General features: G+C 40.0%; 2 protein-coding genes across 3 annotated transcripts in view; one reads left to right on the forward strand and one right to left on the reverse strand.

The window, feature by feature from the left end:
- JMJD1C (jumonji domain containing 1C) overlaps nt 1-7,185 on the reverse strand; it is a 362,166-nt gene extending 354,981 nt beyond the window's left edge. The window contains exon 1 of the mRNA XM_030797724.1: nt 6,770-7,185. The gene's annotated coding sequence lies outside the window, so the exon portion shown is untranslated. The remainder of the gene's footprint in view (nt 1-6,769) is intronic.
- The window catches only part of REEP3 (receptor accessory protein 3), a 105,374-nt gene continuing 89,008 nt past the window's right edge, over nt 6,393-22,758 (forward strand). The window contains exon 1 of one of the 2 annotated variants that reach the window (XM_030797728.1): nt 6,393-6,611. In XM_030797728.1, the coding sequence (XP_030653588.1) occupies nt 6,580-6,611 (32 nt within the window). In that variant the 5' untranslated portion in view covers nt 6,393-6,579. The remainder of the gene's footprint in view (nt 6,612-22,758) is intronic. The other variant, XM_030797729.1, reaches the window with a different exon arrangement.

Genomic DNA, 22,758 nt, shown 5'->3' on the forward strand with positions numbered 1-22,758 from the left:
GTGGAGGGCTAGAGTTGACTGGAGCTGCATTTTTCCCATTCCCCAGTTAGGTTTGGTTCTAAGAGAAATAATTTCTCCTGAGGGCAGGCCTTGTTAAGAACAGAATACCTTGGTGTATTTCAAAATGTTTCACTTCTCCCCTCTCCCGCTGACAGCATAAGAGGATTTTTCTCAAGTATTTACTGTGAGGATCTGGTAGAGCTCCAGGAAGTAAATCTCACAAAACTATGGGGGCTTCTTAGGACTGGCTCTCCCTGGAGTTTTTAGGTCTCAGACTTGTCCACACTGAGCCTCCAGCAACTCCTCAATTACAGCTCAGGTTTTCCTACCCAGGTACTGGTTCCCTCAGGGGTTTCTGATCCTCAGTTTCTGCTTCAGTAGTTGTGATTCTCTGTATCCAGCTGTCTGTCTCTCCAGTTTTGGTGGATGTGGTTTGCCCTGTGACTTCACTTATCTGAGGAATCTAAGAAGAGTTGTCTATTCTTCATTTTGTTCAGTTATTTATTTGTTGTCAGGACCAAGTGGCAATTACTGAGCTCCTTACATGCTACACTGGAAATTGGAAGTCGTCAGAGATTACTTCTTAATAGTTTTTAAGAGTGCTTTGTATAGGCCAGGCGTGGTGGCTCACGCTTGTAATCCCAGCACTTTGGGAGGCCGAGGCGGGCGGATCACGAGGTCAGGAGATCGAGACCACGGTGAAACCCGTCTCTACTAAAAATACAAAAAAAAAAAAAAAATTAGCCAGGCGTGGTGGCGGGCGCCTGTAGTCCCAGCTACTCGGAGAGGCTGAGGCAGGAGAATGGCATGAACCCGGGAGGCGGAGCTTGCAGTGAGCCGAGATTGCGCCACTGCACTCCAGCCTGGGCGACAGAGCGAGACTCCATCTCAAAAAAAAAAAAAAAGAGTGCTTTGTATATGAAGATATATACCCAAAAATCAGACAAAAAAACCCTCTGTCAGGTTTTACAAATTTTTTCCTAGTTTGTCATCTATCTTTCAATCGTGTTTACATTGGTTTTGGAGGCACAGGACTTTGAATTCTTATATACTCAAATCTATGATTATGGTTTCTGATTTTATGACAGGTCCTCCTGCTATCAAGAATATAATACCTTTATCTATTTTTTTGTACTTTTATGGTACTTTCAGTTTTTCCATTTCCTACCTATCAGAATTTTTTTTCTTCAGTTTTTATTAATGGCTGGCTGGTTGTCACAACATCATTTACTGAATAATTCCATCATGTTCCAAAAACCATAAAATGCTGTCTTTATCTTAGGCTAAATATATATTAATAATTGGGTATGTTTCTGGACTTTGAGGAAAAAAAAAAAAAACCTGGGAACAGAGACTGCCTGTGAAATGAACTGAGTAGCTGGAAACAGGGAAGAAAAAAAGACTAACTTTTCACTGTTCCCTTTTAAATTTATTCCATGTGCTTTGAATTATCACTCAAAACATCAATAGAAATTTGTTGAAGTTCTGCTTACTAGACATGATGTCATTATCAAATATTTCAGATTTGGCAAATTATACCACAACCCCATATGCACCTGAATACCTGAAATCATAAGTCTATCTTGAGCTTAAAACCCTGATTTAATCTATTCTATTTTAAGTAAATAGTAAAAGTACCTCAATTGTCTTAAACTAAATGTTTCTCTGCCACTTAATATGGTCAAACACAAAACCATATTTTACCATGAAGGAAAAACAAAAGCTTCTGTCTAAATCCTTAATTGTTATAGTTAAGGCTACTACTGGAAATGTGTAAGAATCTCAGATAATGTCAATTTCTGTGTTTCCCAGATCCAGCCATCACAGATGTATTTTACTTTTTGTGTTGTCAGCTAGTCATCATCTTTTTCTACCAATACCTATAGTGAATACTTAATCAGAACCTAATCTTTTTATTCTATTGCTATCTGATCATTGTATTTTCAATATCATTTCCTTATCATTCAATTTCAATCTCTGAAGCCAAACTTAACCTCTGTTGTAACTATAATTCCATAAGCAAACTGCCTGAGAGAAAAGAGGTATTCACCTAGCAGCAGATAGAAAAAGAACAGCTTTCTTCTGTTACGTCAGTCTTCTTAAGATCCTCTCTCTCCCCCTATTTTCTAAACAACTATGAAAGATAGACTCATTTAGTAATTTTAGCCTTTCTCCAAATAAATATATTTTTTAGCCACTGAAAATGCTCTCTCATTAGAAATGCGAAGATGACCTAGTATTCAGTCTCATTAACATTCTCATTAATAATTACAGGGATCAGACATTATCTTTGTACCCTCTAATTCTGCTCTCACTACCTGCTCTCCTAGGTACTTTCCTACTCTCTGTTGCTCTGCTAATAAATGAACTCCTTTAACATGCAGAAGTTGCACATTCCACATATCTCCTAGGAAAACTAATATTTAAAAGAGAAACCAATGCTTTTAACAGTCTAATTACCCTTAGATTTTAAAGCCCCTTACGTTTGATCTTCATAACAGTATCATCCCCATATTCAACAGGAAACATACAGTATGATTTACCAAACATCACATTACTGGTAGTAGAACTAGGTCTCCTGTGAAAATGTCCTTTGCCCTAAATACACTGCCTTCCTCAGAGAAGAAAAGTGTCTTTGCAGAACACAATGAAGGATGCGCTTTATATAGCACAATGTATATTAGCAATGTATGTATAAAATCAAAATTAAGTTCAGTACTTAAAGAAATCCTATCTTCTATATAAGAAATGATTTCAAGCACTCCAAGAGACCACAGTATAAAAGCTTCTAGGCAGAAGGTACTATATTTCCTTTTCTCCCAGTGCCCCTAGCGCCTTATCTTATATAGTGAAGTACTTATCTAATGGCCAATTTTTTTTTTTTTTTTTGAAACAGAGTCTCACTCTGTCACCCAAGCTGGAGTGCAGTGGTGCAATCTCAGCTCAATGCAACCTCCACCTCCCAGATTCAGGTGATTCTCCTGCCTCAGCCTGCCAAGTAGCTGGGATTACAGGTGTGCACCATCATGCCCAGCTAATTTTTGTATTTTCAGTAGAGATGAGGTCTTGCCACGTTGGCCAGGCTGGCCTCGAACTCTTGGCCTCAAGTGATCTGCCCTTGTCGGCCTCCTAAAGTGCTGCAATTACAGGCATAAGCCACCGCACCCAGCATAATGGCCACTTATTTCTTAGCAAATCTCAACTATCTGCTAATAAATTTAGCATATTTCTGTGTATCTGAGTCACAGTCCAATACACAGAAATTATAAACACCCTCCACTAAAATCTGGGCACTTTTCACGAGAGACTCTCCTCAGATGAAGTTACTCTTACTTTAGATCAACAGTTCTCAACCATATCAGACTCAATGTGCCCCTTGCATAAAATATTTTCCAACTTCTGCTTTACCACCCTGAAACAAAATAACAATATTCCTACAATTTCAAACAAATCCATATACCCTAAATAAGAGTGGAAAAGAGACATGAAAATGATTTATAATAACATGTATTTCGATGTGGGGCAAAACTACACTAGAAGACTTAAAGAAGTAACTAGTAGCTGAATATATCTATGAATGCAGAGCTGTTTATGATGCAATTTTCCAAAACTGTAAACAATTCTTGGTCAAGTTGTGAACAAAACAATCTTCAATTCACATAACCGTTGCATGTGGAAACAGACACTGGAAAATTCAGTCTCAGTTAAAATCATGATGTAAGATGGAGGTTCCAGGCTTTGATAATTACAAATATTACATGAAAGGCAGATATTCTTAAATCATGCAGGACATGGGGACACTTTTTTCAGGACTGTCCCACACCTCTCTAGCCTCCACTCAACAAATGCAAGTTGTTAGCTCCAATCATTACAACAATCTAAAAAATGCCTTCCAGTTTCCCCTTGGAGGGCAACACCAAGCTGGACCCACCGCCTTAAACACAGTTCTGCTATCTATTCCTGTATAATGTAAACAAGCTTGGGAAGATGAATTAGATCTCCAGTTCTGTTACCAATGACCTATGTGACCACCGGCCAGTGGGTTAACTTCTCTAAACCTCACTTTCCATAGTACCAAAAGGGAATAAACACTATCTGGCTTTTTAAGTTGTCAGAATGACTCAATGACACGTGTATAGCACATGGTAGGTGGTTTCCAACCCATGGCCTACTGAGATGTGAAAAAAGGCACTGTTCCAGGTAAATAGAAAGAAAGCAGCAAAAAGTAACCTAAATATGGAAGAGGCAGAAGATATAATAAGCATACAAAATGAAATTTAACGCACAGCAGTCTAGGGACATTTCAGAGAGCAGCCAGCCATCCTACCTATCTCAGCAACCTCTGAGGCATTAATGTACCAGGATTAGCTGAAATAATTAATATTGATAATGTTGACCTCCAAAGTAAAAAGGCAAGAAAGACATTTTTAACAGACTTCCAATGTACGTGGCTGAAATTTTTTAAATCTGATGCTTAAAGAGTGACTGTATTTCACAAATATTCAAATTTTTATTGGACGTTTACTCTGAGGCTAGTTGGAAAACACAAAGAAATCTAATACACCATGTCTGTTCTCATTTTACCATTCAGTACATTAGACATGGTAGAGGCAGAATGACACAGATAAGAAATAGAAATTCAAGTAATAAATTATGAGGGCACAGACAAAATTAGGAATAATTGTCCCTGAGGAAAACCAAGGATGTCTTCATGGCATAGGCCACTGAAAAATGAGAGTTCTGATAGGTACAGAATGGGAAGCAAAGTGTTAAGGGAAAAACAAAATCTGGGCAAAAGCACTGAGCATGAAAATACAGGTTGGCTGAGAGAAGAGAGATAGGGAACGGGTACATTAGGAGTTGGGGGTGAAAGTAGTAAAAGTAAAGGCTGTAAAGCTATTTCAGGACCTGTTCATGAAGGGATTTGAATGATATTCAAATTCATTTGAGTTTTATTGAACAAGAGAGTTCGCCAAAAAACTGGTGCTTATGCAGCACACCTGATCCTCAAATAATGCTGAATAACGGCTAAAAATAAAAGATTCAGAGTAAATGCAAATTATTACTGAAATTCCTGAAATGAAAATAGCCTTGACATGAATTAATAAGCAAAAAGAACCTAACCCAAGAGTAGAAAGTAGCTTCTGAGCTTGTTTCTTAAATAATGAAATATTACCCAATTTATTGACTGAGAACTGAAAATAATTTAGGATAATCTGTTGTGTCCTTTGATTGTCTTCCATGCAAGTCAGAGTATTTCCTAAACTTATTATTTAGCAGTGCCTCACATCACCCTTGAAAGGCAAGAGACAGACTACAGTATTATTATCCCCTTTTTATCACAGGGAAACTGAGGAACAAGAAGACAAAATTACAGTATGGTCACAAAAGCCATCATATTTTCTAGGACTTTAAAGGCTCCAAGCCTACATTTCATCTTTTATTCTTCACACCATCTGAATACTAGAATTATCTTTTACTATCATCTTAACTGGAAAAAAGAAAAATATCTAAACTTTAAGATCATTTTCTCAATTTGATACTGTCACACAAAAAAAAGAGTTTTAAAAGTCTATCCTTGAAATAATATTTGCAAGAAAAGCAAGGTGTAAGCAGTAACCCAACCTCCAAAAAATACAGTTGTAAATCTTACAGCTGTAATATAGTTGTAAATCTTAAGACAGGTCAGGAATCCTAGACCCAGCCTTTACTTTGAACATCTGGCAGGCCTCAGGGAAATAATGGAGATTTGTGTCTGTAAACAGTCTTTGCAGATGCTCTGATGAAAACGTGCCCTAAGAGGCCCAGAACAGTGATATCACTGCACTCACTACTGCAAACATGAAATCCTCCTCTGTGCCTCCCTGCATTGCACCAAGAGACTCGTGGCACACACGGAGGCCTGTGCAAGAACCTCTCGACGTTTCCCTTAAAATGCGGTAATATAAGGACGCCTTTGGTGCTGGGCCTCCGTAAACACTGACGATACCGGATGTGGCCAGGCACACCTCAAAGTCTTGGCTCTCCAAAACCAGGGCCTGGTCGACAGTTTTATTGGACACCGAGTTCCTGCGAATATCTCACTTTTCACACAGGCACTGCCAATCCCTGCCCTCCAGTACCCTTCCTCAGCCTCCTGTCCCACTCTCGCCGCGAGGTGGGCGTCCCAAAGAGCTAAGGAGGAGGGTAAGGTTGGTTAGACCGCAGGGGCCAAGGCCGCGGCAGCGAGGCCGTCCAAAGCGGACTAGGGTCCCGCCAGCCCAGCCCCGGAGCCCGGCCGCCCGGCCGCCCGGGCCCGGGCCAACGCGCCGCCGCCGCCGCCTATCAGCGGAGCGCAGGGGCGGGGCTGGCCGGCTCGGCGGCCCGGCCGGCGGGCGGGGGCGGGCGGGGACGGGCGGGGGACCGACCGCCGCGCAGCCCAGGCCGCCGCGCGCACACACCGGGCCCGGCTCCCGAGGGCGCCAGCGCGGCCCCGGGGAGCGCGAGGAGCCGGCGAAGTGCGCGGCGTGCCGTTGGCGGCCTGCTCCGCAGCGCTCTGCGCCCACCCGCCCCGGACGTGGGGCCCAAGCCCCTGTGAAGATGGTGTCCTGGATTATCTCCAGAGCCGTGGTGTAAGTGCCGCTCACTGTGCCCTGCAGCCGGCGCGAGGCCCAGGGGAGCTGTGGGAAGGGGAAGGAGCCGAGAGGAAAGGGAAGGCCTGGGCCTGGGCGGGGACGGGGTGGCCCGGCCTCGGGCCTGCAGGGGCTGGGGGAGCCCTCGGCTTCCTCACCTTGGTCCACGTCGCTGCGGGGCTCCCTGTGACGGCCGAGGGCCTAGCTGCGGCGACGGCGGCGGCGGCTGTGGCGCCGCTCGGCTGCGTGCGGTGCGGCGCCCCTGCTCCGGCGGCGCTGGGTGGGCAGGCGCTCAGGGCAGGCGGCGCGCGCTCCCCGCTCCTGCTCCCCGCGCAGCGCGGCACCGCCCTGCGGACCCGGGAGCGGCGCGCCTCGGAGGTGCTCCCTGCGCAGGCTCCGCAGACGCCGAGCGCGGGAGGCTCCGCGATCCTCCCGTGGATGCGGCGGCAGTGCCGAGCCTTTGTATCCCGCGGCTGATGCGTTGCGGTGTCTCTCTTGGCGGCTGATTGCCATTCGGTCACGTGTGGTAGGAGGAGAGATTTGTCTAAAAACCGGAGACCGCTCCCAGCCCAGGATCCCTGGGAAGGGTCCTAGTTTTCCCAAGATTTGTAGCTTACCGAGAAAGGTGACACCGGCTGCTCGCCCAGATCCCCGAAATCGGCCCTGTCTTGGCGGAAATATTTGCTAAGTGATTGAAAGGCTGCAGGTGCCTGTTGCCTTTGTTCAAATTATCGGTTCATTTCATTGTTCTCCTACCAACAAGTGCTACAGGTCTGTAAGAAAAAAAAATTCCTTGAGTTGTGGTGTTAATCGTGTAAATGTATTTGAATACAGTTTAAACTGATTTTCTCTCATCCCCATTTTACCCCTCTCCCCGATTAAAAATAAAAGTCACCAAGTAAACAATGACGTAGTTACAGCTAGGGCCTGTGAATTCATTATTCATCTCTGTAGTAGTGTTAGGTTTCATAAAGGTATATGAAAAAATGTTTATGTGAGGGGGCAGGCTTCTCTGATTAGCTTTAGAATGTAGGAAAAATAACATTACCAGACTTCTTGTTAAAAGGAGCTAAATTTTCTGAGTTTGGGGTTTATTTTGTTTGGAAGTGAATTACTAGCCCTATTTAATCAGATTTGCAGCACAGCATTCAATATTTTTCATTTGATTAAATTGCAAAGTTTCTAGTTTTAAAGCCTCAGAGCTTCCTGTGTTCCCCTGTACGAAACTAAAAATCAAGATATAAACAAAAGGATACCACAGATGCCTTCAGATTGTTTTTCAGCCTTTTCCTGGCCTCTCTTTTGAGTCTGTCATTTACCTAATTCAGGCATACCTTTCTTGACCTAGTAGATGTCTATCAACTGTTGTGTCCACAGCTAGAAAATCAAGTGCCCTATTAAGAAGCTGTACTTTACAACAAAAAAAAAGCCTCTGGATTTCTTTGAACCAGTTCTTCAGCTGACAGAAAATTGTGAAGCACTTTTATACTTTTGTTTTTCATAATTGACAATATGAAGGTCTATTCTAGGTGCTACCTATAACACAAAGGTCACTAACGTGTAGTTGATCACGGGAATTGACAGTTTGGGTGCACAGATATCTGCAGTACAGGTCCAAATGTCAACTCTTATAAAAGTTACACCCAGTCTAATACCCAGTGTTGGACAAGAAAGGGATATCTGGTTGGAGAATCAGAAAAGGTAAGGGAGATTACGTTTCAGATGGGCCTTAAAGAATAGGCCCAGTAGAGTGGCTCCCACCTGTAATCCTAGCACTTTGGGAGGCCAAGGAGGGAAGATTGTTTGATCGCAAGAGTTAGAGACCAGCCTGGGCAACATAGCGAGACCTTGTCTCCACAAAAAAAGAAAAATTTAATTAGCCAGTCACAGTAGCTCACACCTGTAATCCCAGCTACTCAGGGACTGAGGTGGGAGGATCGCTCGAATCCAGGAGGTCAAGGCTGCAGTGAGCCGTGATCGTGCCACTGCACTCCAACCTGGTCCACAGAGTGAGACTGTGCCTCAAATAAACAAAAAAGAATGGACAGAATCTAGGCAGCCAAAGATGAAAAAAGGAAAGGATTCCAGATATAGGGACCGGCGTGAGCCAAAGCCCAGAGGAGGAAAAGCCCAGATTAGTTACAGTGGGTGTGAGGGACTCGGGTGGGGAAAAAGCAAGCTGGAAAGGTAGCCTGGGGCCTGTTTTCAAGAAAGAAGGGGTAAATGTTATAAGGCAGCAACAGCTTTGCTTGGGAAGATTCTCTGCCCTTCTGTGAAATGATTGGCAATGGAGACCTGGAAGACAAGGAGACTCCTTAGGAGGCTCCCTAACTGGAGAGAGGGGATTAAAGCCTCTCTCCAGTTAAAGTGCTTGAGCTACAGAATGTAAAGTTTGAGGCCAAAGACAGGGAGCAATAATGTGAGGAAGAAAATGTCATGAAAAGAAATGTATTTCTCAAGTGTCAGGAACTGTTATTTTGTAAGCCATGAACACATTAGCACATTAGAAAGCACACTTGTAGAGAATATAAACATCATTCTATTTTTCCTCTTTACTCAGTTTCTCTCTCTAAACATGAAAGAGCAATCACAGGATCTACACAAACTTGGAAACCTTTTTCACACCAGGAGGTAGAATTTACTTGATTCTTTCTAACCTGCTGAGACAACCACCACCTCCTGAGCAAGATCAGACCCTTCTCTCAACATGAACCTCTGGTAGCATGGGCAGGGAACCTCCATAACCAAAGCACCCTGTATGTAGAAGCACTTTGTCCCAAGATCCTGCACTTCAACACCAGAGAAATTAGCCCTGGACACCACTCTTTTTTTTTTTTTTTTTTTTTTTTTTTGAGACAGAGTCTCTATGTCACCCAGGCTGGAGTGCAGTGACGTGATCTCAACTCACTGCAACCTCCACCTCCCAATTCAAGCAATTCTCATGTCTCATGACTCAACCTCCCAAGTAGCTGGGAGTACAGGTGCGTGCCACCACACCCGGCTAATTTTTTTGTATTTTTAGTAGAGACAGGGTTTCACCATATTGGCCAGGCTGGCCTTGAACTCCTAGCCTCAAGTGATCCACCCACCTTCCTCCCTAAGTGCTAGAATTACAGCCATGAGCCACTGCACCTGGCCCTGGATACCACTGTTTACAGCTGTGTGGTCTTGGGTAGCATGCTAAACCCTTCTGAGCTTCAGTCTTCTTGCCTTTAAGTGATTATAAATACCACACGAGACTGTTGTAAAGAAAATTAGCCAGGCATGATGGCGCACACCTGTAGTCCTGGCTACTAGGGAAGCTGAGGCACTAGAATCACTTGAACCCTAGAGGCAAAGGTTGCAGTGAGCTGAGATCGTGCCACTGCACTCCAGCCTGGGCAACAGAGCAAGACTCTGTCTCAAAAAAAAAAAAAAGACTGTTGTAAAGATTAAATTAGTTTAACTAAAACGTGGAACTGTGGTGCTTGGCATTGAGTGTGCACTTAAAACGTAATAGATATATAGATAGCTTTTTTATGAGGGAAGTGAGTAAAATGGTGTAGGAAGAAATATCACTGGATTGTTATCAAGAAACTTGGAATTCAGAACTGGCTTTGGTTACCTTAACCAGCTGAATGACCCTGAGGCAGTCTCTTGCTGATTATAGACCTTGGTTCTATTTCTCAGAAGAGGCCAAAAGACCTGATAACCCCCAAGCTCTTTTGTCCAGCCTTAGCATTCTGTGATGATATGAAAGTATTTTTCCATTACTTACAGTCTGTTCAATCTCAGCTTACTTTAACATCACAGGCAAGATTGACAGATTAGTTACCTTTTTTTTTTTTCTTTTTTGAGACGGAGTTTTTCTCTTGGTGTCCAGGCTAGAGTGCAGTGGCACGATCTTGGCTCACTGCAGTTTCCACCTCCCGGGTTCAAGCAGTTCTCCTGCCTCAGCCTCCCGAGTGACTGGGATTACAGACATGCGCCTAGCTAATTTTTGTATTTTTAGTAGAGACGGGGTTTCACCACGTTGGCCAGGCTGGACTTGAACTCCTGACCTCAGGTGATCCTCCCACCTCAGCCTCCCAAAGTGCTGGGATTACAAGCATGAGTAGTTACCAATTTTTAAGGGATAGTAGTTTGAGATTACCAATGATGTTCCATTCATATATGATATCCACACCTCACCTTTTGAAACTTGACTCTCATAAGTTGAGGGAAATTCCATTTTTTCTCAACTTTTCTTAATTTGTTTTTATGATGTAGCATTGTGATTAAGATCAAGATTAAAGCCAGATTGCCAAATTCAACTATTAGCTCTGCCATTTATGCGTCATAACCTACCCCATGGGATTAAATACATTACTATATGTAATGTCTACAGTCCAGCATCTGGCACATAGTAAGCATTCAGTAAATGCTAGTAGTAGTTATCAGAAAAAGGAAAAACATGCTCTCCTAAAATCCCAGCATGCTGAATGTTTAAAGTATCTTCAATATACATTTTTTGTTTGAATCACTTTGTGTAGGTAACATAATTTTAATTAGAGTATAGTAAAAATGTTATACTATTCTTTATTATATTGTAAGCATCTTCTATGTTGCTCTGAAATCTTATAAGCATCTTCTGTGTTGCTCTGAAATCTTATTTAATATCTTCTGTTTGATCAGGCCAGTATTATATTCTTAGCCATTCATCTATTTGTATTTAATTTTACATGTAGATAATTTTTAGTAGTTCATTATTATAAGTAATGCTGCAAAGCAATTATGCTATAATGGACATTATATATACTTCTTTTGAAGTACATATTTCTTTGGGATAAAAATACAGGAGGAGTATTTCTCAGTCAAACACTGAATATTTTTATGATCATTGATATGAATTGCCAAATTGCTTTCCAAAAGAATATTAATATTTTACATGCTAGCAGCAATGTATGAGTACTTTCTTTATCACAATGTAGCCAGAGTCGGAAGTTTTAATTTTTTAATACTTTACCAATAAATGTAACATATCTCATTGTTTTCTTTTGTATTTTATTTATCAGCATGTTTGAATGCTTGTCCAGATTTTTATTAATTATATATATTGTGCATACAGTAAGTATATACTTTGCCCATTTATCTCTTGGTTATTTGATAATTTACTTGTTTTGTCTGAGCTTTTTACAAAATAAAGGAATTAACCTTATGTGATATTTCATGCAAATGTGTTTCTCAATCTAATTTCGGTTTTCTTTTAGATATTTTATTCTTGGTTGCATAGAGAGTTTATAGTTTTAATATAGTTCGCCTTGTTTGTTTTTTATTTTGTGATTTCTTGATCATTTCTAAATGTAAAATTAGGCACTACAGATATTTGATAAGTACTACTTTCTTATGTAGCAGTGGATTAATTTGGAGACTTCCTTTTTAATTCTATATATCTATGTTTCCCTTTTTTACAATGATAATACATTTTTGTTTTACCTTAGTTTAATTGTCTGGCAGTACTCTTAAAACCCGCAATTATTTTTCTCTAACTGATTCTCTTCATTTATATTGGATGCTATAATGGATGTCTTCAGAGGCTAAATTATACACCTTAAAAACCATACTTCAGCAGTTGTCCCCCTTCTTTTCAGCTTCATCTCTTTTATCTTCTCTACTAGATCTTTCTCGATAGCATACCAACATTATTATTATTTCTCCCATCTTAAAAAAAAAACTCTTTTAACCTACTATACTTTTCATCTTATCACCCCATTTCCCTCTGTCTCTTTAAAGCAAAAATTCCTCAGAAGAGTAGTCCAAGCCGGGCACAGTGGCTCTCGCTTGTAATCCCAGCACTTTGGGAGGCTGATATGTACAGATTGCCTCAGCTCAGGAGTTCGAGACCAACCCAGGCAACCTGGTGAAACCCCATCTCTACAAAAAATACAAAAAACAAAAAAATTAGCTGGGCGTGGTGGTACATGCCTGTAATCCCGGCTACTATGGATGCTGAAGTGGGAGAATCAAGACTTGAGCCTGGGATGTTGAGGCTGCAGTGAGCCATGAGCAGGCCACTGCACTCCAGCCTGGGCAACAGAGTGAGACCTTGTCTCAAAAAAAAAAAGGAAAATAATTTTTTTTAAAAAAGGATAGTCTATACACCATCTTCACTTTCTTTCCTTCAGGGTACTCTGGAACCCATACGTTTGTTTAGACTTTTCTCTCCTTCCACTCCACTGAAATTGCCCTTCTCAGATCAATAGTGACTGCCACTTGGCCAAATTGTTTGGTCCTCATCTGACTTATCAGCAGCTTTTGATACAATTGCTCACTTTCTCCTTGAAGTATTTTCTTCACTTGGTTTCCAAGAAACCTTGCTTTTTTTTGTTTTTTTTGTTTTTGTTTTTGTAACTCAACGGCCACTCCCTTCTCAGCCTACCTGACACATTTCTCCATGTTCCCTGACTTCTTAAAGTTGTTAAAGTTGGCATGTCACGGGGATCAGTCCTTAGACCGTTTTCTCTTTTCTATTTGTAGTCCTTTAAGGATTCCCATTAATTTACATCTCCAACCCAGATCTCTCTGCTGAACTCTGTGATCATATTTTCAGCTGCGTTCTTTGCTCCACTTGGAAACATCTGAAAGTCAGACTGAACTTAAGACATCCAAAACTAGGCTCTTGAGCTTCCTTCCCCATCTGGCTCCTCTGGCAGCTTTCCCCCACTCTGTTAATGCCAGCTCCACCTACTAGCAGCTTAGGCCAAAGACCTTGGGATCATACCATCCTTGATTCCTCTCTTTCTGTAGTTCCCTACATTGAATCCGCAAATCTTGTTGCCTCTGCTTTCAAAATAGATCCTGTACTCACCACCTTTACATATACCATTCTAGTCCAAGCCAACATCATCTCTGAAATGTGTTGTAGTAGCATAGTGTCCTGTGTCTGCCCTTGTCCCTCCTCAACAGCAGCCAAAATAGTCCTGTTGAAACCCAAGTCAAGTCACGTGACTCGTCTGCTTACAACCCTCAGATGACTTCCTGCCTCACTCAGGAAAGCCAGGTCCTTATGATGGTCTACAAACAGGACATGATCTGGACTTTTTTCCATCTCCAACCTTTGTCTCCACCTGCCCGCTGCCGTTATAACTCCAGCCACAGTGGTCTCCAACACAGTGGGCTCTCAGGTCTTACCTGACAGCCTGGGCACTTGATGGCCCCTGCCTCAGTGCGCTTCCCACAGATAACCTCCTGCCTCATTCCCTCGCTTCCTTCAGGTGTTCACTTTCTCAGTGACCCCAGCACTCCTGCTTTCCTTCCCCGCTCTGTTGTCTGTAGTATTTGGTACTTCACTTCTTTAATCTATCATCTGTCCTCTCCAACTAGAAAATAGTCTCCATGAGGGAAGTCTTTTCTCTAATATGTTCATTGCACACAAAAGAAGTTCAATAAATATTTTCTGCAGTAAGAGAATGAAAAAAATCAATGTGAACTATAAATTACAGAACTATTGATAGTAAATATTATGCCTCATGAATTTGGGGACTGCCTTTTTTCCCTCCTCCAGAGCTTATTTCACAATTAATTTTTCTCATGAAAGCTACAGTGAATGAATTATTTGGAAAGAGAGACTGAAAGGATCTCAGCATTGAATAAAAGATTTTTTCACTAATGAGCCTCTTTCCAGACACACTTATTCCAGACAGGGAAAAGAGAAAAGGCTCTCCATTTATACTGTTATAAAAACAATCTCTTTAAACCTTGGTAACCTAGCTAAAATTGTTTTGGAGATAGATAGGGAAGTAGGATTGGATACCTTAACAAATATAGGAAAGAAAATAGAATAATATGACTGGAAGTGAATGTCATTCTTTTATTTATTTAATTAATTTATTTATTTTAGAGACAGGGTTTCGCTGTGTTACCCAGGCTGGAGTACAGTGCAGTGACATGATTCTGGTTCACTGGAGCCTCAAACTCCTGAGCTCAAGCAATCCTCCTACCTCAGCCTCCCAGGTAGCCAGGACTAGAGGCATGCACTGCCACACCCAGCTAATTTTTTTATTTTACTTTTGTAGAGATGGGGGTCTTGCCATATTGCCCAGGCTGGTCTCTAACTCCTGGCCTCAAGCATTCCTACCACCTTGGCCTCCCAAAGTGCTGGGATTACAGCGGTGAGCCACTGCCCCGGCCATGAATGTCATTCTTTTTTTTTTTGAGACTGAGTTCTGCTCTTGTTGCCCAGGCTGGAGTGCAATGGCGCAATCTCGGCTCAATGCAACTTCCGCCTCCTGGGTTCAAGCGATTCTCCTACCTCAGCCTCCCGAGTAGCTGGGATTACAGGTGGCCACCACCATGCCCTGCTAATTTCTGTATTTTTAGTAGAGACAGGGTTTCACCATGTTGGCCAGGCTGGTCTCGAACTCCTGACCTCAGGTGATCCACCTGCTTTGGCCTCCCCAAGTGCTGGGATTACAGGCATGAGCCACAGCGCCCTGATGAATGTCATTTTTATATTCATCTTTGCTATAATGTAACAAGAGAGAGAATGTACCATTTGTTAGGGTATATGTTTGTTAAGTTTATGACAGGATTAATGAAAAACATCCTAATTTTTAAATCCTTATGGAAGTTTGAGGGCAGTCACAATTATATGAGTGATATTTTTCTTCCTTTATATGTGCTTTAAATTTTTTAACTGGTTGTAAAATCTCAATGATAGCTAAAATATTTTCTTTCAATTAGGTTAAGGTAGATTTTGTCTTTATTTACCATTTTTTATGAGATCCATGTGTGAACAGCTTACATGTTCATGAGTTGTATCTAAGAATAAGATACTTACATTGCTGTTAGACAATGAGAAATAAGGTAAATAGGGACAATGATGTTTTCAAGAAAATTTAAAAGTTGACATTTTAAAAATATATGTAGGAAATGCCCTGTAAGAGGTCATCTTTTCTGTCTTCTTTCATTAAGAAAGAAAACACATTCTAAACTATTGAGTCTTGTTTTCACTGCATGGGCTAGAACTTCCAACAAGATTCCTTTATTAGCCTGCATTTAAAAAACAATTTGCTTTTGTCCATTTTTTGTTACTGCTGCTCTGTTAGCTATTTCTTTTTCCACTATATTTTAAACCCTTTTAGGATGGAGATTTTTATATTATGTACTTTCAGTATAGATGAAACTGTTCAGATAAATGGTATATTATAAGAACAGTGGCATAAATGGGTATTTTAAATATCTTAAAAGATGTTATTGTTTTGATCATTTCATGGAAAAAGATTACTGTTGATTCATAACAACATGAACTTATTTTTATGTCACTGATTACACATTTGCACTAAACTAATCCTTTCATACAACTTTTGAGGTAAATGAGAGGTTAAAGATAAAAATTTTTGTTATAAAATTGTTCATGTTTACAAAACTAACTGTTGAAAGTTTATGCATACTTATCCCTATTACTGAAGTAAATTTACCAGTTTCGGTCATGTTGTTATATTTACAGAGGCCACTATGACTGAAAATCAGGCGAGATGGCATACTCACTAAACTACTGTGAAAAGGGAAAACAGTAGCAATCAGGATGGAATTATCTAACAGTGGTTAGAGATTATTTTATGTAATGAGCAGACCAGCTAATGTTAGAATGTTATATAGCCATTCATAATTATTTTCAAAGTACTTTTCATTTCATTTGAAGATCCTTTGAATATATCAGAGTTTCTTAACCTCAGCATTATTCATATTTTTGAGTGGATAATTCTCTGTTGTGGGAGACTCTCCTGTGCATTGTGGGATGTTTAGCAGCATCCACCAGTTGTGACAGCCAAAAATGGCTCCAGATATGGAATTGACATATGTCACCTAGTGGGCAAAACTGCCATTGATTGGGAACCACTGTGTTAAGTAAAAAGGGAAGAAAAATATATATGGAGAGAGCATGAGGCTAAAAACTGTGCTATCTCATATGGTTACGTGTGGCTATTTAAATGTAAATTAATTAAAATTAAATTTCTCAATACACTAGCCACGTTTCAAGTGCTCAGTAGCTGTGTAAATGCTTATCTTATTCTGTGCCACCTTACTGGGCAGCATAAAAATAGAACATTTTTATCATCGCAGAGTTCTGTTGAAGTGATTCTTTACGAGATATAGTCCGCTCAGCATCTCCACCTGAAAATGGCTGTGCTATTTTCTATTTGCTGCTTCTATGTATTTTATGAGAGAAATTCTATAATGATATTTGGAAATTCACAAGTATCTTAGGATAGCTCTGGCTTAAGAATATTCTATATAAAAATACTGTTGCTACTTGTAGAAAATAAATTACTGTTGCTGATCAGTCTGTCACAATCTTCTTTATTATTTCAAAATTCCTATTTTCATGTTTACAATTTCTAAAAATTTTTTTTTTTTTTTTTTTTTTTTGAGACGGAGTCTCACTCTGTCACCCAGGCTGGAGTGCAGTGGCGCAATCTTGGCTCACTGCAAGCTCCGCCTCCCGGGTTCACGCCATTCTCCTGCCTCAGCCTCTCTGAGTAGCTGGGACTACAGGCGCCCGCCACCACGCCCGGCTAATTTTTTTGTATTTTTTTAGTAGAGACGGGATTTCACTGTGGTCTCGATCTCCTGACCTCGTGATCCGCCCGCCTCGGCCTCCCAAAGTGCTGGGATTACAAGCGTGAGCCACCGCACCCGGCCTTACAATTTCTAAAAATTGATGAAAATTACTGATATAGTACACTTTGAAAATATTTTTATACTCACATATTCTGCACATCAGGTGTTATAATCCATATTTTTTAGCCTGTAAATGAAGTATGACTTACAAGTTATAGTTTTTCCTGGTCTTAGAATTGATTAAGACATTAGGATTAGAATACAGAGCGGAAGGTTATCACTATGTTGCTTTTCTTAACAATTAACAGTGTCATTGACTTTGCAAAATCCAAACTATCAAGGAAATAATAAAAGTAAAAGTCATAGGACAAATCTAAACAAAATAGGTTTATGCTAACCAATAATTCAAAACATAATCTTAGGAAATATTCAGATATATTAATACCAAGAGCATTAACACTTTCAAGTAATGATGTGTTCATTTTAGGAAAGAATTATTCTCACCTATAAATAAAGAAATAAAGTGCTGTAATCCCAGCACTTTGGGAGGCCGAGGTGGGTGGATTGTGAGGTCAGGAGATCAAGACCACCCTGGCTAACACGGTGAAACCCTGTCTCTACTAAAAATACAAAAAATTAGCCGGGCGTGGTGGCGGGCGCCTGTAATCCCAGCTACTCGGGGGAGGCAGAATGGCGTGAACCCAGGAGGCGGAGCTTGCAGTGAGCCGAGATCACGCCACTGCACTCCAGCCTGGGCGATGGAGCGAGACTCCGTCAAAAAAAAAGAAAAGGAGAAAAAAAAAAATTCAGGAATTCCAGACCAGCCTGGGCAACATGGTGAAACCCTGTCTCTACAAAAAGTACAAAAATTAGCCGGGCATGATGGCCTGCGCCTGTAGTCCCAGCTACTCAGAAGGCTGAGGTGGAAGGATCCCTTGAGCCCAGGAGGTAAAGGCTGCAGTGAGCTAGGATCGTGCCACTGTACTCCAGCCTGGACGACAGAGCGAGACCCTGTCTCATAAAAAAGAAAAGGAGAAAAAATGTCGAACAAACTAACTGTCTTAGAGTCATCAGATGGGGAAGGAGGACAGATTTTTCTGTTATTGTGAATCCAAGGTTAAAGGTAGGTCTTGTAAGGAAGCCAGTTTTATTCCATATATTGAGGAAAACTTTATAACGTCTAAAATTGTTCAACTTTGAGACTGCCAACCTCATGAGTGCAGTGTGTATACCATCACTAGAGGCATAAAGGCAGGGTAGAACCGTAGTTGAAGATCTTAAACTATACTGCTTGTATGCTTCCTGTGGAAGATCAGAGATAAAATTTGGAATGCACTTTCACCAAAACTGTGAAGTGAGCAAACTGACTCTTGGAGAGGCCCACAGGAACAACAAGCGTAGTCATTCTTGAGTGTTGACGTAAAGAAAGTGCAGATATGGGAATAAAATAGAATATTTGGTGATATTTGCCCAATGGATACCATTATTGTCATGATCAGTTCTTCACTGCTTTGTGGCTGTGGTCTTTATTTTCTACTTAGGAAGCTGATCAATCTCAATATTGCTGAATACACTTCCAAGTTGTTCATTCAGTCCTTTTTATTTGCATTATACTTTTAGTTATTAATTTTCATCAACCATAGTTTTTTTTCTGGTTTTCTGAAATACAGGGACTTTGTTTTAACTTTGTATACCTAAGTTAATTTTGCAAATAGAAATGATAAGGGTTTTAGGTTGTTTAATGGATCGTGAGTGAATGAAAGTACTCTTTAAAGATATACCTATAAGTCCACATGAAAGAGCCTTGGAAGTATGTAAATCTTTTTTTTTTTTTTTTTTTTTTTTGAGACAGAGTCTTGCTCTGTCTCCCAGGCTGGAGTGCAGTGGCGCGATCTCGGCTCACTGCAAGCTCCGCCTCCCGGGTTCAAGCAATTCTCCTACCTCAGCCTCCCGGGTAGATGGGATTACAGGCGCCCACCATCATGCCAGCTAATTTTTGATATTATTAGTAGAGACAAGGTTTCACCATGTTGGCCAGGCTGGTCTCAAAGTCCTGACCTCAGGTGATCTGCCCACCTCGGCCTCTCAAAGTGCTGAGGTTACAGACATGACCCACCGCGCCTGCCCTGGAAGTATGTAAATCTTAAAGAACCTGAAAATATTAAGGTGTGAAATAAAGTTATATGAGAAAAATAGAAAGTTCTGTGTAGAGATATTCTAAAAAAAAACTGATCTTTCCTTGCTAAGTAAAAATGAGAAATTTAAATTGGAAATAAACTTTTTTGTCCACAAAGATTATGCTTATTATGATGAAATAATTCCTAAGAATTTCTAGATCTTATGTTTTGAAGTATTTTTTTTTTTAATTTGTTTTTTAGAGACAGGGTCTCCCTCTGTTGCTCAGGCTGGAGTGCAGTGGCACAATCATAGTTCACTGTAACCTCAAATCCCTGGGCTCCAGCTATCTTCCTGCTTCCGCCTCCTAAGTAGCTAGAACTATAGGCACACACAACCACACCCAGCTAATTTTTTATATTTTGTAGAGATAGGGCCTTGCTATGTTGCCCAGACTGTTCTTGAACTCCTGGCCTCAAGTGATCTTCCTTCCTTGGTCTCCCAAAGTGATAGAATTACAGGCGTGAGCCACTACAACCAGTTTTGAGTATTTTATGTGGTAAATGGGATGCAAATACTGCCTTGTTTCAATTGATTTCCTGTAAGTTTAAGATACAGATGTATTGTCTCTGTGTAAATCTGTACCCAATTGCCTCAGATTTTTGCTGGTGACAAATTCTTACAGTGCTTTAACTAAAATAGCTCACCTAAAACTAGGATCAGAAAAATATGGGATAGTAAGCCATTTTAAGAGTAATGGTTACAATAGAGACCTTGAGTTCCTGAATGACTGATAAATATAAAGGAAATACTGAAAATGAAATGACCTATAACCCTGCAAGTGACACTGCCTAGCACACTTTTTAAGTGTGCGATGAGGGCAGGAACTGTATGAGAAAGGAAAGGAGTCAGTTTTTCCTTTGAGGTCTAAAATTATGCTCTCCCACTTCAAAGTATCCCATCACTGTCACTTGGCCTCTCTTTTATTCTTTCCTCTCCTTTATCTCTGGGTTTTTCTTTTTCCTTCATTCTCAATAAAAGTAGGAAGAGAATGGTATGGTCTCTGTCATGTGAAGAGAAATAATAATTTTTAAAGATTAGAAATATAATCTATTGTTTCCAAACTAACAGAAGAGAGGAAAGGAGACTAAAGAGATACAGAAGGCCAAAATAAAGGGGTCAAGTAGGTGAGAGAGGCATAAGGGGAAAAAAAAGATGGTAGAAATGGGTTCAAATATATCAATAATAACAATAAATGTCAACGGATTATATCTTCCTGTTAAAAGGCAGACTAAAATACTGGAAGAAAAGGAACTATAAAGTATAAAACATGATTGAAAGATAAAAGGATATCTGAATAAATGTATAGTTTATGTTAATGGGTCAATATTAATTAACGATTATCAGTTCATCTCCTAAAATGTCTATAAATTTAATGGAATTCCAACAGGATTTTTATTGTTGTTTTCATGGAACCTGATAGGCTAATTACGTATAAAGTTCATATGAAAGAGCAAAAGCCCCAGAATCAATAAGACAACTGTGAAGAATAAGGAATAAAAAACTTCCACTATTACATATCATGATTTATTATCATGTAGGAATTACGACCATGTGGTATCGTTGCTGTGATTGACAGTAGACTTAATAGAACATATAACAAATCCAGAAATTAACCCAAGCTTGCAAGGAATCTGGTATGACAGTGGTAGAATTCAAAATCAATGGGAAAGTATAGCTAACTTAATAAATAGTGTTGTGATAATTGGTTATCTCTCAGAAAAAAAAATTAAAAAATAAAGATCTTTACTACACAGCAGACTCAAAAATAAATCGTAAATGTATTATCTGCCCAAGTGTAAAAAGTACAGCACTTAAACTTTTGGAAGAAAAGGTAGGAGAATATCACAATTTGGTAGAGAAGAATTTTTCAGACCCTACAACAAACCATAGAGGAAGCAACGATACATTTGTCTACATGTTTTATAGCCTACCATGTATCTGATGCTCATTCTGCATCAGGCATTATTCTAAGCAGTTTCAAACTAATTTGTTTCTGTTTCACAACCATCTTCGTGACACAGGTACTGCTGTTATGTTCATTTCACCAGTGAGAAACCTCAGGCTTAGAAATGTGAAATAACTTGCCCAAAGTGGTCACACAGCTGCCAAGTAGCAAAGCTATATGGCAGTCGAGCTCCGGACATAGACCCTAATGTGCTATAATTTACACCTGTTATTTTAAATCCTCCTTGTTGAGATAGAATTTATATATAATAATTTCTATGCGTTTCATCAAATGTGTACACTCACATATCATCACCCTATCAAGATTCAGTTTACATTATCCACAGTAGTGGTTGAATGTCTGTTTCCATTACATTCACCATTCCTGATAATAATTTTATCTCTGTCTATGTGAAAAGTATCTAAATTATTTGAAATGTCCTCAGGATATAGAATTTTAAAAGCTAATTAGAAACTCATATTGCTGTTTTCTCAATTCCTTTCTAATTTGGGGCAAGGAAGGAGGGTGCAATGGGAGAAGCCAGCACTAGGATTGTTGCCCAGTGAGAGTAAAAAATGTCAACAGTTACATTGCTTAGATAACTAACAAAGTATAATAATCAGAAGATAAAAAGAATTCTTTAAAATCAGTAGGAAAAACAGTTAACCTAAAAAGGAAAGTGGTCAAATGAACTGGTATCTCATAGAAGAGGAAACCAATGGCAACTAGACATATAAAAAGATAGACAAAACTCATTAGTTTTCAAGAAAATGTAAATTACAACCACATTGAAATTCCATTTCACACTTACTAGATTGCAAAAATTAAGAAGTCTGAAAATACCAAGTGTTGGCAAAGATGTGTAGAGCAACAGGATCCTTTTCGTGATGCCAGTAGGAGAGTAGATGCTGGAACTGCTTTGGAAAACAATTTGGCCCTAACTTATAGTGTTAATCATTCACATACCCTATAACCCAGCAATTCCACAACTAGCTATGTACCATCAAAGAAATTTGGCATATGCATCAAGAGACATTTGCAGGGATGTTTATAGGAAAATTCTTAAAGCAAAAGTCTATGAAAAATAATAGTTTACGTGGACAGAAGAATTGGTAAGTAAACATTGGTTTATGTACAAAATGGAATATTATACAACAGTAACTACTACTTAGAAGCCTCAACTTGGACGACCATTAGGAAAGTTATAGTGTTTGTGTTTTGTTTTTTTTAAAGCAAGCCAGATATGATTACCTATGGTATGATAGCATTTTAAAGGCCCTGCCATAGGCAAAACTGAACAATGTATAGTTTAGTAATGTATATATACACACATATATATATTTAGCAAGTCTATTTTTCAGAAAAGACAATAATGATACATTTTAGGGTAGGGGTTAGCTCTGAGAGTCTGGGAGAGGAGAGGGATCTGGAACAATGGTATTT

This window comes from Nomascus leucogenys, chromosome 18 (genome assembly GCF_006542625.1).
Source record: "Nomascus leucogenys isolate Asia chromosome 18, Asia_NLE_v1, whole genome shotgun sequence".
In the NCBI taxonomy this organism is placed as follows: Eukaryota; Metazoa; Chordata; class Mammalia; order Primates; family Hylobatidae; genus Nomascus; species Nomascus leucogenys.